The sequence below is a fragment of the Lissotriton helveticus genome, chromosome 3_2, assembly GCF_964261635.1.
Source record: "Lissotriton helveticus chromosome 3_2, aLisHel1.1, whole genome shotgun sequence".
Taxonomy (NCBI): Eukaryota; Metazoa; Chordata; class Amphibia; order Caudata; family Salamandridae; genus Lissotriton; species Lissotriton helveticus.
The window spans coordinates 334,798,124-334,810,516 of NC_136062.1; the positions used below are offsets into that span (position 1 = coordinate 334,798,124).

Genomic DNA, 12,393 nt, shown 5'->3' on the forward strand with positions numbered 1-12,393 from the left:
TTTACTAGTAGTCCCATATGCTGCAGCACATGGGGATCTTGATCATGAGTAGGACATATAATTTAAGTTATGCTGAAACACCACCTATATACAAGCTAACACTGGGGTCCTAGGTCAAAGGGAGTTTTTTGAGAACTATGGAGCTTACATAGTACAAGAAAACTAGGCTTAAGACCCTGAAGGGGGCATAATGGGAATGGCAGCAAGTGAAGAGGAGAATAGGACTCACTAAATGTATTCGACACACACCTTTATGGGGTTTTCTTGCCTTACCCTCTATATTCCATGTTAATATGGGTAAAAGATGGGAGCTGATCGGTAGTAGAAAACGTGGTGACTGTTATGGCAAAGAACAGCTATATTTTTTTTGTGAGATGCAGGAAATGTGTGGCCTAACAAAAGAAACATTTTTTAAATATTTGCGGATCAGAGACTCTATTTGCTAGATGGGAAAGGATCAAGTTTCTGTCAGGAAATCCTCATTATAGAAACCATTGATGGCGGGGCTAGGAATGCTAAGTGGGAAGACGATTAGTGACAGATGGACTGATATTACAGATATCATTAGCGGTCGGCAGCGAGACACACTTACCTGCAGGACTAAAGAGCCAGCACTTTAAGTCTGTATTTGATTTAAATTACACCCCGGCTAAGTAATATAGATGAGATAGGAAGCCTCATGCTAAATGCCTTCGATGTGGACTAGAACATGCTGAAACCATGCAAATGTTTTTCTCATGCCCAGAGCTAAACGCTTATATACAGGACATTGGGACCTTTATTGGTATGATCCTGAATATACAAACAAAAATCAATCCCAAGATGATGTTGTTAGAGCTAGTTGAAGGTTCCGGATACTCGATGGGAGAGTTATATTTGATATTTGTGGCTACAGCAGTGGCCAACATGTGCATACCTTGAAGATGGCTAAAGCCCAACTGTTCAATTGTTCAAGAATGAAGGACCCGGTTTTGGCAATGTGTAACACCTGTCAGAATAGGGTACACGGCATACACTCTACTCTTTCACTAGTGGGAGTGGTTTTAACTTCCAACTTTACACTCTTCTGGCCATTTGAATATCACTCAAAGGAGAGGTATAGGCCCTTCATATCCTATCGCCCAACTTGAAGTGACATTCTAAATATTTCCTCCTGTAGCACTATACGGAATTCAGGGTCTGCAAGTTAAAGCTCACTGATTTTTAGGTATGCTAAGTATTTTTCATTCACTATGACTTAATGATCATCGCATAAGGAGCATAATTATATTATCAGGATCAGTACTTTTTTCCTTTGCACAACTCTGGTATAGCCAGGTGTATGGTAATAACTATTGCATTTGATCTACTTTGGAATAATTGAGACTAAGGAGGAGATTTATGAAAAAGTCACGCAGCGCAACCTCCAACGAGGCTTCCCTGCGTTGCGCGACAGGGAGGGAGCAGGAGAGCGCCATATTTTCAAAGCTATGAATAGGTAATATCCATAGCTTACATTGAGCCATGGGGCCAGGCAAAGGGTGGTGCATGGGAACGCCCATGCACCAGCTTGGCCTGGCCCCCACTGGCTCAAAGTAACGCGAAGCAGTGCAATGCGCAACTATGCATTACTTTTACGTTATTTTCAGTGCTAAACAAGTTTAGCGTTGGAAAGTAAATTACAAAAAAAAGATTGCGTCGTTTTGCGTCACTTCTGTGACGCAAACACGGTGCAAAAGCTTCGAAAATCCCCACCTAAGCACTCTATTACTGCATAAGAAACTGGTTTTATACTGCCATACCTTGAGTAATAACTGGGATCTTGCATTTTACTATTGTTTCAGTCATATCTTTCACTTTTGTTGATGCTGAAGGCTTTAGGAATTGCAAAGTGTTTCTGTATTTTACAAAAATGTATTTATCTGTTTTAAAAAACAAAAGAAAAAGATGTCTCCAACTGGAAGGGGCAGGACTAATCAATAATATGCACTTAAAGACTTTGCACCAACCTGATTGCAGTGAAATATTTAGCAGTATTTGATCAATTTGATGATAATCTTTAGTACTGTCTCTATCGATTGCACTATTGTACCTGATCCCTCTTGATAAATACCGAGGTTTGCACTTCATTATCATATGTGATATATAATGCACAATCCAATCTTGCTGCTAACTGTATAAGGTCAGAACAAGAATATACACTTTACGACTCTGCACAAATCTAATCATACTGAAATATTTTTCCGTTTTTTTTGTGTATTTGATGATAATCCAACACCATGCTCCTTAGTATTGTATCTGTTTGTTGCACTATTGTATATTGCCGTACCCAATCAAGCTTTTAAGGTAAATACCGAGGATCTACACTTTCTTATCACATGCGATCTGTAATACATCACCCACTCTTGCTGCTCACTGTAGAATTTAGACCCCTGGTTTTCCCTATTTCTTGTGTGCTTTGAATCTTGATATTTGATCTGTTCAAGAGGACACTAATTGGTCAGATTGAACCCTGTATCCTGTCATTATGTACTGTTCGTATGCCTGATGCTAATGTTATATGAATTATGGTTGTGTATTACCTCTTAAAAAAAATACAAAAATAATGATCTCTATCACATTGAAAATCACCCATGGTGTGTCCATTTTATAGGAAAGGTTAAATTATATCGCCAAATAGAATGAACTGGAAGCATTGTTTTTGTGTTTGCTTAATATGCACACCTAGGAACCATTATACCTATATACTAACCAATCCAATATTTTCGGTGCTTTTCAGTCTCTGAAAAATGACAAGTCATCAGCTAAAAGCGATGTGCAGAATCTCTTGGAGTTAGGTCAGAAGCAAAGGTAAGGGTCTTTTTGTTTTGCATGGTACTGTATAAAAACATTACCACCATGTTTCCCTTAAAGATGTTTTAATAAGATGTATGCATTTCAGCAACGTAAGGTGCGCATTTCATTATGATAGTAGATGCACGCCTCAAAGCACGTAAGTTATGGATAGATGGAATTTCAGAGTCAAACTGGATACAGTTGATTAATCCAACCACATGATACTACCGAGCACAAATTGCATCAATTAACCGGTGCTGGGCAGAGGCGAGTATCTCTACAAATTTAAACTGTTGCGTTCAAATTCAAGTTAATAAGCTGAGTCGTGTAGTGAACCAAACTCTTGTACGTTCATATATGTGGAGCTAATGTGGCCTAATTTGGGGGCTTATTACCAAGGGCCATTATCGCCGCCTTGGCGGGACTTTTTCCCGCTAAAGCGGCGAAAATGTTATCGCCCTATTACCTAGCTGTCGCTAACACCAGTTAGCGACAGCTTGTAGGAGATAGCGAGCATCTGGGGGCCCACTTTGCATGTCAGCGATATATATCGCTAATGACATGCAAAGTGGGCGTGCCAAGATGTTAGCGACTGAAAACAGTCGCTAATATCGCTTTCTCCAATTATCAACAAAGCCTTACTTTTGGAAAATTCGCGCTAAGCGCGAATATCTCCAAAAGCTTACGCCTGCCCATAGCAGTTCTTAGCCATGTTATCCAATGGAAGGTGGATAACATGGCTAAGAGCATTGTCACGATAATGCATGAATATTGCTGATTTTCCAGCGATATTCATGCATTTCGCTGGATTTTTACTGCTTTTGAGATAAACCTTGATAATATCAAGGTATCTCAGCGGTAAAAATCGTCGGAGCGCGGCGATATAATTTTAGCCGCTAACCATGCATTGCGATAATTATCGCTTTTGCTTGGTAATATGCCCCTTGATTTGTAAAGCTTCTCAATTTGACAATAAAGGGAATATTTGTTTGCATTCACTTATATGAGAAAAGTTGACACTTTTCCAAAATTATATTTTAATATATGGGATAAGGTACTCTGTCCTGTACATCATAAAGATATTGAAAATCACTGAGGAGTTTTTGTCATTTGGGGAACAAGGACTACTCTGAGTGCCTGATTTAGATCTTGGCGGATGGGATACTCCGTCACAAAGATACAAATGTCCTGTCCGCTGTGTTACAAGTGCCGTAGACCCTTTGGCACTTGTAATACGGGGGATGGGATATCCATTACGTTTGATCCACTAAGATCTAGATCTGGCCCTCAGTGTGGGCATTATGTCCTATGGCACTTGTAATATGGCGGACAGGATATCCATCACTTTTGTGGTAGTTTGTGACAGAGTATCCAGTCCACCAGGATCTAAATCAGGCCCTGCATGGTCCAAACATCAGTACCTTTTTAAGGTCATGTAACTCCGAGGTGATTTGCAATATCCATTTAGCATATGGCACAAGGTATTTTATTGCTAGCAATGCATAGTCCAAACATCAGTGTTTCCTCAAATTGCTTAAATCGTTGGTGCCTTGAGTTTTCATTTGAAAGCATTATTATATTTGCCGAAATGATGAATAAAAGTTGAATCTATAGTGCAAAAAAATCACACTAAAAAGCGATTCATAATTGGTTTGAAAATGTGTTAGAACTATGTTAATTTAAGTGCTGGGGCTCAGTAGGTGTATAAATATGCAAATATGATACCATTACTGTCATAAACCATGTGAAAAAAAATAAACATGTTGCCATAAATATCTTTTTTTCTACTCATCATGAAGAAATGAAAAAAAAATCTGCTTTTCATTGCTTAAACTGCAGCTGTGAACTGACTATCTCCTTGGCTTGCAGTTCCGGTAGCAGCATTGTGACATCACAACTCTGCTCAAATAACAAAGTACAACTGGGCAGCTAGGTAATTTCTTTATTACGGTGCCTAGAGATGTCACAACTCGACAGTAATAAAGAAATTAAAGAGGGGCTTCTATAATAGGAATCCCTTCCATCTATTGTATATGGATATTGGACTGTTGGAAATCAGGTTACTGGTTGAGGGGATGAAACCCTACTCAACAACCAGCCGCTTTTTTTATCAGGGTGAAGTCACAAGCAAAACCTAAATTTACTTGTATATGACCTTCAGTTAACTCGGCACAAGGCAGTCAGGCTTATCTTAAAGGGAATTTGTAAAGTATTCATGCAGCACTTTAAACAGTAATAAAGTGAAAGGACAAGACAAAAAAAAATCCACAACAATTTAGAAAAATAGAGCAAAATGTAATGAAATATTTGACTTATTACAATTTCAAAGTTTTCAATAAAAATAGTGCCTTGAATCCCTACGTGCCAACTGTGGTTATCTTCTCGCGCTAAACCGAGACAAAGTCTCAAGTTCAGGCTGAGCGTGATGGAGTGCAGGGCGGATACAGGGACCAAGCTAGGCCAGATGAATGAATATGAGTACCTAAAATCCTGGTTCCAGAGCGTTTGAGATCCCAGGTCGAGGATGCATCACAGAGTGGTGGTTCAGAGTAACTGCTTGGCTGTGATGTGAGGCCCTGCATCGTTGTTGAGAAGGCTATCGACGAGTGATGTGAAGGCCTGTGTCAAGGATGCGTTGCATGGTGGCAGTACTGAGGCGACTGAGGGCTGCGATATGATGTACTGGGTTGGAGATGCTTTGCATATCGCTAGGTCGGAAGCCGAGCTGCAAGGAGAAGCATTGTGCTGCATCGGTTTTGACCACAGGACCACAGTTGGGCTGGCAGAGCACCTTTACTTCCAAGGGTCGAGTACTAGGTGACACCACTTGGAGGTTAGGACTCACATCAGACAGAGTATATGTGCTGTATTCAAGGGAGTTGGAGCCTTTTCTGTCCCTGAGGCTCTGATCAGCAGGACAGCCAACTAGCCATGGAGTCACACTGGTGGTCCTAGGATCAAGATGCAGGTCCAGTCCCTTCACTCAGGCAGCACGCAAGCAAGGAAAAAGAGTTGCCGTCATTCTTGCAGAGCAGAACAAAAGTCCTTCTGAGTCATCCATAGATGCAGACTTGTACTGAAGAGTCGGGTGTGAGGGACCATTATTTATACCTGTTGCCAGCATGAAGTAGGAGTAGCTTCCGGAAATGGAATTTCCTGCCTTCCTGCCCTGGTCTCAGGTTGTCTGGGATCACAAAACACTAGTGTCAAACCCTTTGTAAATGTGCCCAGGCAGTGCCTTAGTGATTTGTATGTATGTAGGTGACAGCTCCTCCCCCTCATCAAGTCAGAGAAGGCCCATCCTGCAAACATCTTTTGACATTTGTTCCACTGTCTGGGAACAATTCACAAAGACCATCTGCCAGCTGCACCTAGTCATGTGACCCAGGATACAGGCTGCAGACACCAAATGGTTGGGACAAGAAAATGTCATCTTTCTAAAAATGATACTGTCAGTATTATGACTTAAAATCTGACTTTACCTTTAAAGAGGGCTTTAAATTACAATTCTTTAGACACCAGACTGAACATTCGTACCTGTTCCAAATTGACAATTATGACTTATTTCATGTAACAAGTTAACCCAATGTTATCCTGTGGTAGAGGAAGGCCTTGCAGTAGTGAAAAATGAAGTTAGGCGATTTTCCCTGCCAGGACATGTAAAAGTTAAAAGTGAACGTCCAACTATTTAAATACACTACACCCTGCTATATGATCTACCCTAGGGGTAACATATATATTAAAAAAGAAAGTTTAGGCAGGCAAAATGTTTATTTTGCCAGTCAAAATAAGAGTTTAAAACTGCACACAGGCTGCAATGGATAGCCTGAAACATGTTGAAAATCTATTTAAGTGGGTGTGTCACAAGAAGTGCTGCAGACCAACCAGTAGCATTTAATTTACACGCATTTGTTATATGTAATACCAATTTACTAGGGACAAACAAGTAAAGTAAATGTGCCAGTTGGGTGTAAGCCAAATTTACCATGTTTAGACGACTGGTTAGCAGTGGTAAAGTGCAGAGTCCTAAGGTAGCAAAAAGAAAATCTGCAAAAATGGAGGTTGAAGGCAAAATGTTTGGAGGAAGACCACCCTAAAGCTATCAGGCCTAAAATGGACTAAACGATCAACTCAATCAGTATTTCCATATATTTATTTTTACCTACAATACCATGGAATCTATCACTATTAGTATTTTCATTTGTGGTTCAAGAAGTATGATATAATACTCGCAAAATTGGGTCCATGTAGTGCAAGAAATCAGGAGAGACATATTACAAAGAAATTAATTCCCACAATAATATTAATGTTATTTAATAATACTACCATAACACATGGGATTTTATAATCACTGTATAAACGGCAGTCACTAATTTCTTGGTAATCGGTGACTTGTGACGCACCAAGTTGCCGATTATAAAGACAAGACATCTGAACTGGACTATTATAAGGTTATTACAGGCAAGTTCTGATGTTATAATGCTATCTGCCAAAGTCATCAGCTGAGGTGAAAGGTAGAATTGAGATATTATTCACAAGCCAGTAGCACCTTTGATAAGTCTGCTAACTGCACAATAAAGACTAAATCTTTGGGAAAACAGCCTAACACCACGGTTTTGAAAAAATATATTCTTATTTAATTTTTATATATTCAAATTTTGGCATATTTTTGTCAATAAAAAACAAACAAACAGGTTGCCCCAAGATAGGAGAGTGCAAGAAAAAGGTGTGATTCAAGGGGGTGAACAAATGAAATAGAAAAGAGAATTACACAGTAGTGAAAAAAGGAAAATTCAATACGATTTAAACAATCAATCCTGCATATACATAGTACAAAAAACAATTGCAGTAATGAACACCTAGCCAGCAAACATAAATTCATTTAAGTCATAGTTGACAACATTGCGGTATTCATGTTTCAATGTCCATAATTTTGCACAGCCTACAATGTTGAGGAAACACTGGTCTAGGGTGTATGTAATAGAATGTCGACGTTTCGACTCGACTTGTTCCCAACCGGTGATTTAGACCTGGGGATGGCGAGTCTTCATCAGGACAAAGAGCAAACAACGAGGCAACCAGGGATTATTAAATAACCCTAAAACAGAAAAGATTTGCGAGTTATTGACCGTGGTGTAAAGGTGCAGCCTATCCCAAAGGGATATGGCAATTCCTCTTACCCTTGGTGGTAGAGGAAACGTTGATATTGATGATCCAAAAGAATTCACTGCGTCTCAGACAGGGTTCCTGGAGAGACAACAGAGGGTCGGGGTAGAATCTAGAATAATTCAATCCCCGTGGTCGAAATCCTTGATTGTTTTCTCAAGCCTTTCTAAGGCTTCTTTAGCATTTACTAAAGCCTTATCGTCAATGATCTCTCTGCGAAGGTCTGCAATTTCCTTAGTAAGTCTCTCGACCTCCACCACAGCAGTTTCTATGCCCAACACCATCCAATGTCTGGAACACGTGTTGGACACAAAACTAAAGTTCTCCTTGAATTTGGGATTCTCAAGGAAAATTGCAGGCTCATTTTTTACCTGGAGACCAACAGGAATTACATTTGATCTTAAATATTTTGCCAAAGTGTGGCCATGCAATCTTGTTCTTATTAACTTTTTTTCTAATCTCTCCAACTTCGAGATTTTTTCGTTAAGGGAAAGATCACCAGAGACCGAACTTCCAGCTATAAGAGTACCCCCACCCTCTTCTTCCAATAATTTATCGATATAGTCTTCGCTATATGTGAGGGTTTCTTTTTCAGACATAGTCTGATGCAGATGTTATATATGAAGTCAGGTTTCCCTGTAGCTAGTTGTAGCACATTTAACACAAAACTTAGGACAAAACTAATGTACATAAACAAAGACAACCCTTGCAGCCATGCTGCACAAAGGTAACCATTACAAGAATGGGGTAACCCCTAAGGTATGGACCTGGGTAACTAGAGATATGAACAAACAATGGTCCGAAACCTATAGATCGAGGTACGCAGATCTAATCAGAGAATTGAGATATTATTCACAAGCCAGTAGCACCTTTGATAAGTCTGCTAACTGCACAATAAAGACTAAATCTTTGGGAAAACAGCCTAACACCACGGTTTTGAAAAAATATATTCTTATTTAATTTTTATATATTCAAATTTTGGCATATTTTTGTCAATAAAAAACAAACAAACAGGTTGCCCCAAGATAGGAGAGTGCAAGAAAAAGGTGTGATTCAAGGGGGTGAACAAATGAAATAGAAAAGAGAATTACACAGTAGTGAAAAAAGGAAAATTCAATACGATTTAAACAATCAATCCAGCATATACATAGTACAAAAAACAATTGCAGTAATGAACACCTAGCCAGCAAACATAAATTCATTTAAGTCATAGTTGACAACATTGCGGTATTCATGTTTCACGGTTTTGAAAAAATATATTCTTATTTAATTTTTATATATTCAAATTTTGGCATATTTTTGTCAATAAAAAACAAACAAACAGGTTGCCCCAAGATAGGAGAGTGCAAGAAAAAGGTGTGATTTTTTTGTTCACCCCCTTGAATCACACCTTTTTCTTGCACTCTCCTATCTTGGGGCAACCTGTTTGTTTGTTTTTTATTGACAAAAATATGCCAAAATTTGAATATATAAAAATTAAATAAGAATATATTTTTTCAAAACCGTGGTGTTAGGCTGTTTTCCCAAAGATTTAGTCTTTATTGTGCAGTTAGCAGACTTATCAAAGGTGCTACTGGCTTGTGAATAATATCTCAATTCTCTGATTAGATCTCCATACCTCGATCTATAGGTTTCGGACCATTGTTTGTTCATATCTCTAGTTACCCAGGTCCATACCTTAGGGGTTACCCCATTCTTGTAATGGTTACCTTTGTGCAGCATGGATGCGAGGGTTGTCTTTGTTTATGTACATTAGTTTTGTCCTAAGTTTTGTGTTAAATGTGCTACAACTAGCTACAGGGAAACCTGACTTCATATATAACATCTGCATCAGACTATGTCTGAAAAAGAAACCCTCACATATAGCGAAGACTATATCGATAAATTATTGGAAGAAGAGGGTGGGGGTACTCTTATAGCTGGAAGTTCGGTCTCTGGTGATCTTTCCCTTAACGAAAAAATCTCGAAGTTGGAGAGATTAGAAAAAAAGTTAATAAGAACAAGATTGCATGGCCACACTTTGGCAAAATATTTAAGATCAAATGTAATTCCTGTTGGTCTCCAGGTAAAAAATGAGCCTGCAATTTTCCTTGAGAATCCCAAATTCAAGGAGAACTTTAGTTTTGTGTCCAACACGTGTTCCAGACATTGGATGGTGTTGGCCATAGAAACTGCTGTGGTGGAGGTCGAGAGACTTACTAAGGAAATTGCAGACCTTCGCAGAGAGATCATTGACGATAAGGCTTTAGTAAATGCTAAAGAAGCCTTAGAAAGGCTTGAGAAAACAATCAAGGATTTCGACCACGGGGATTGAATTATTCTAGATTCTACCCCGACCCTCTGTTGTCTCTCCAGGAACCCTGTCTGAGACGCAGTGAATTCTTTTGGATCATCAATATCAACGTTTCCTCTACCACCAAGGGTAAGAGGAATTGCCATATCCCTTTGGGATAGGCTGCACCTTTACACCACGGTCAATAACTCGCAAATCTTTTCTGTTTTAGGGTTATTTAATAATCCCTGGTTGCCTCGTTGTTTGCTCTTTGTCCTGATGAAGACTCGCCATCCCCAGGTCTAAATCACCGGTTGGGAACAAGTCGAGTCGAAACGTCGACATTCTATTACATACACCCTAGACCAGTGTTTCCTCAACATTGTAGGCTGTGCAAAATTATGGACATTGAAACATGAATACCGCAATGTTGTCAACTATGACTTAAATGAATTTATGTTTGCTGGCTAGGTGTTCATTACTGCAATTGTTTTTTGTACTATGTATATGCAGGATTGATTGTTTAAATCGTATTGAATTTTCCTTTTTTCACTACTGTGTAATTCTCTTTTCTATTTCATTTGTTCACCCCCTTGAATCACACCTTTTTCTTGCACTCTCCTATCTTGGGGCAACCTGTTTGTTTGTTTTTTATTGACAAAAATATGCCAAAATTTGAATATATAAAAATTAAATAAGAATATATTTTTTCAAAACCGTGGTGTTAGGCTGTTTTCCCAAAGATTTAGTCTTTATTGTGCAGTTAGCAGACTTATCAAAGGTGCTACTGGCTTGTGAATAATATCTCAATTCTCTGATTAGATCTGCGTACCTCGATCTATAGGTTTCGGACCATTGTTTGTTCATATCTCTAGTTACCCAGGTCCATACCTTAGGGGTTACCCCATTCTTGTAATGGTTACCTTTGTGCAGCATGGCTGCGAGGGTTGTCTTTGTTTATGTACATTAGTTTTGTCCTAAGTTTTGTGTTAAATGTGCTACAACTAGCTACAGGGAAACCTGACTTCATATATAACATCTGCATCAGACTATGTCTGAAAAAGAAACCCTCACATATAGCGAAGACTATATCGATAAATTATTGGAAGAAGAGGGTGGGGGTACTCTTATAGCTGGAAGTTCGGTCTCTGGTGATCTTTCCCTTAACGAAAAAATCTCGAAGTTGGAGAGATTAGAAAAAAAGTTAATAAGAACAAGATTGCATGGCCACACTTTGGCAAAATATTTAAGATCAAATGTAATTCCTGTTGGTCTCCAGGTAAAAAATGAGCCTGCAATTTTCCTTGAGAATCCCAAATTCAAGGAGAACTTTAGTTTTGTGTCCAACACGTGTTCCAGACATTGGATGGTGTTGGGCATAGAAACTGCTGTGGTGGAGGTCGAGAGACTTACTAAGGAAATTGCAGACCTTCGCAGAGAGATCATTGACGATAAGGCTTTAGTAAATGCTAAAGAAGCCTTAGAAAGGCTTGAGAAAACAATCAAGGATTTCGACCACGGGGATTGAATTATTCTAGATTCTACCCCGACCCTCTGTTGTCTCTCCAGGAACCCTGTCTGAGACGCAGTGAATTCTTTTGGATCATCAATATCAACGTTTCCTCTACCACCAAGGGTAAGAGGAATTGCCATATCCCTTTGGGATAGGCTGCACCTTTACACCACGGTCAATAACTCGCAAATCTTTTCTGTTTTAGGGTTATTTAATAATCCCTGGTTGCCTCGTTGTTTGCTCTTTGTCCTGATGAAGACTCGCCATCCCCAGGTCTAAATCACCGGTTGGGAACAAGTCGAGTCGAAACGTTGACATTCTATTACATACACCCTAGACCAGTGTTTCCTCAACATTGTAGGCTGTGCAAAATTATGGACATTGAAACATGAATACCGCAATGTTGTCAACTATGACTTAAATGAATTTATGTTTGCTGGCTAGGTGTTCATTACTGCAATTGTTTTTTGTACTATGTATATGCAGGATTGATTGTTTAAATCGTATTGAATTTTCCTTGTTTCACTACTGTGTAATTCTCTTTTCTATTTCATTTGTTCACCCCCTTGAATCACACCTTTTTCTTGCACTCTCCTATCTTGGGGCAACCTGTTTGTTTGTTTTTTAT

The 12,393-nt window shown here is 39.1% G+C and overlaps 1 protein-coding gene across 3 annotated transcripts in view; it reads left to right on the top strand.

The window, feature by feature from the left end:
* The window catches only part of LUZP2 (leucine zipper protein 2), a 1,331,862-nt gene that overhangs the window by 557,516 nt on the left and 761,953 nt on the right, over positions 1–12,393 (top strand). For all 3 annotated transcript variants that reach the window (XM_078684660.1, XM_078684657.1, XM_078684658.1), the window contains exon 3: positions 2,759–2,829. In XM_078684660.1, coding sequence (XP_078540786.1) covers positions 2,759–2,829 — 71 coding nt within the window. The remainder of the gene's footprint in view (positions 1–2,758; positions 2,830–12,393) is intronic.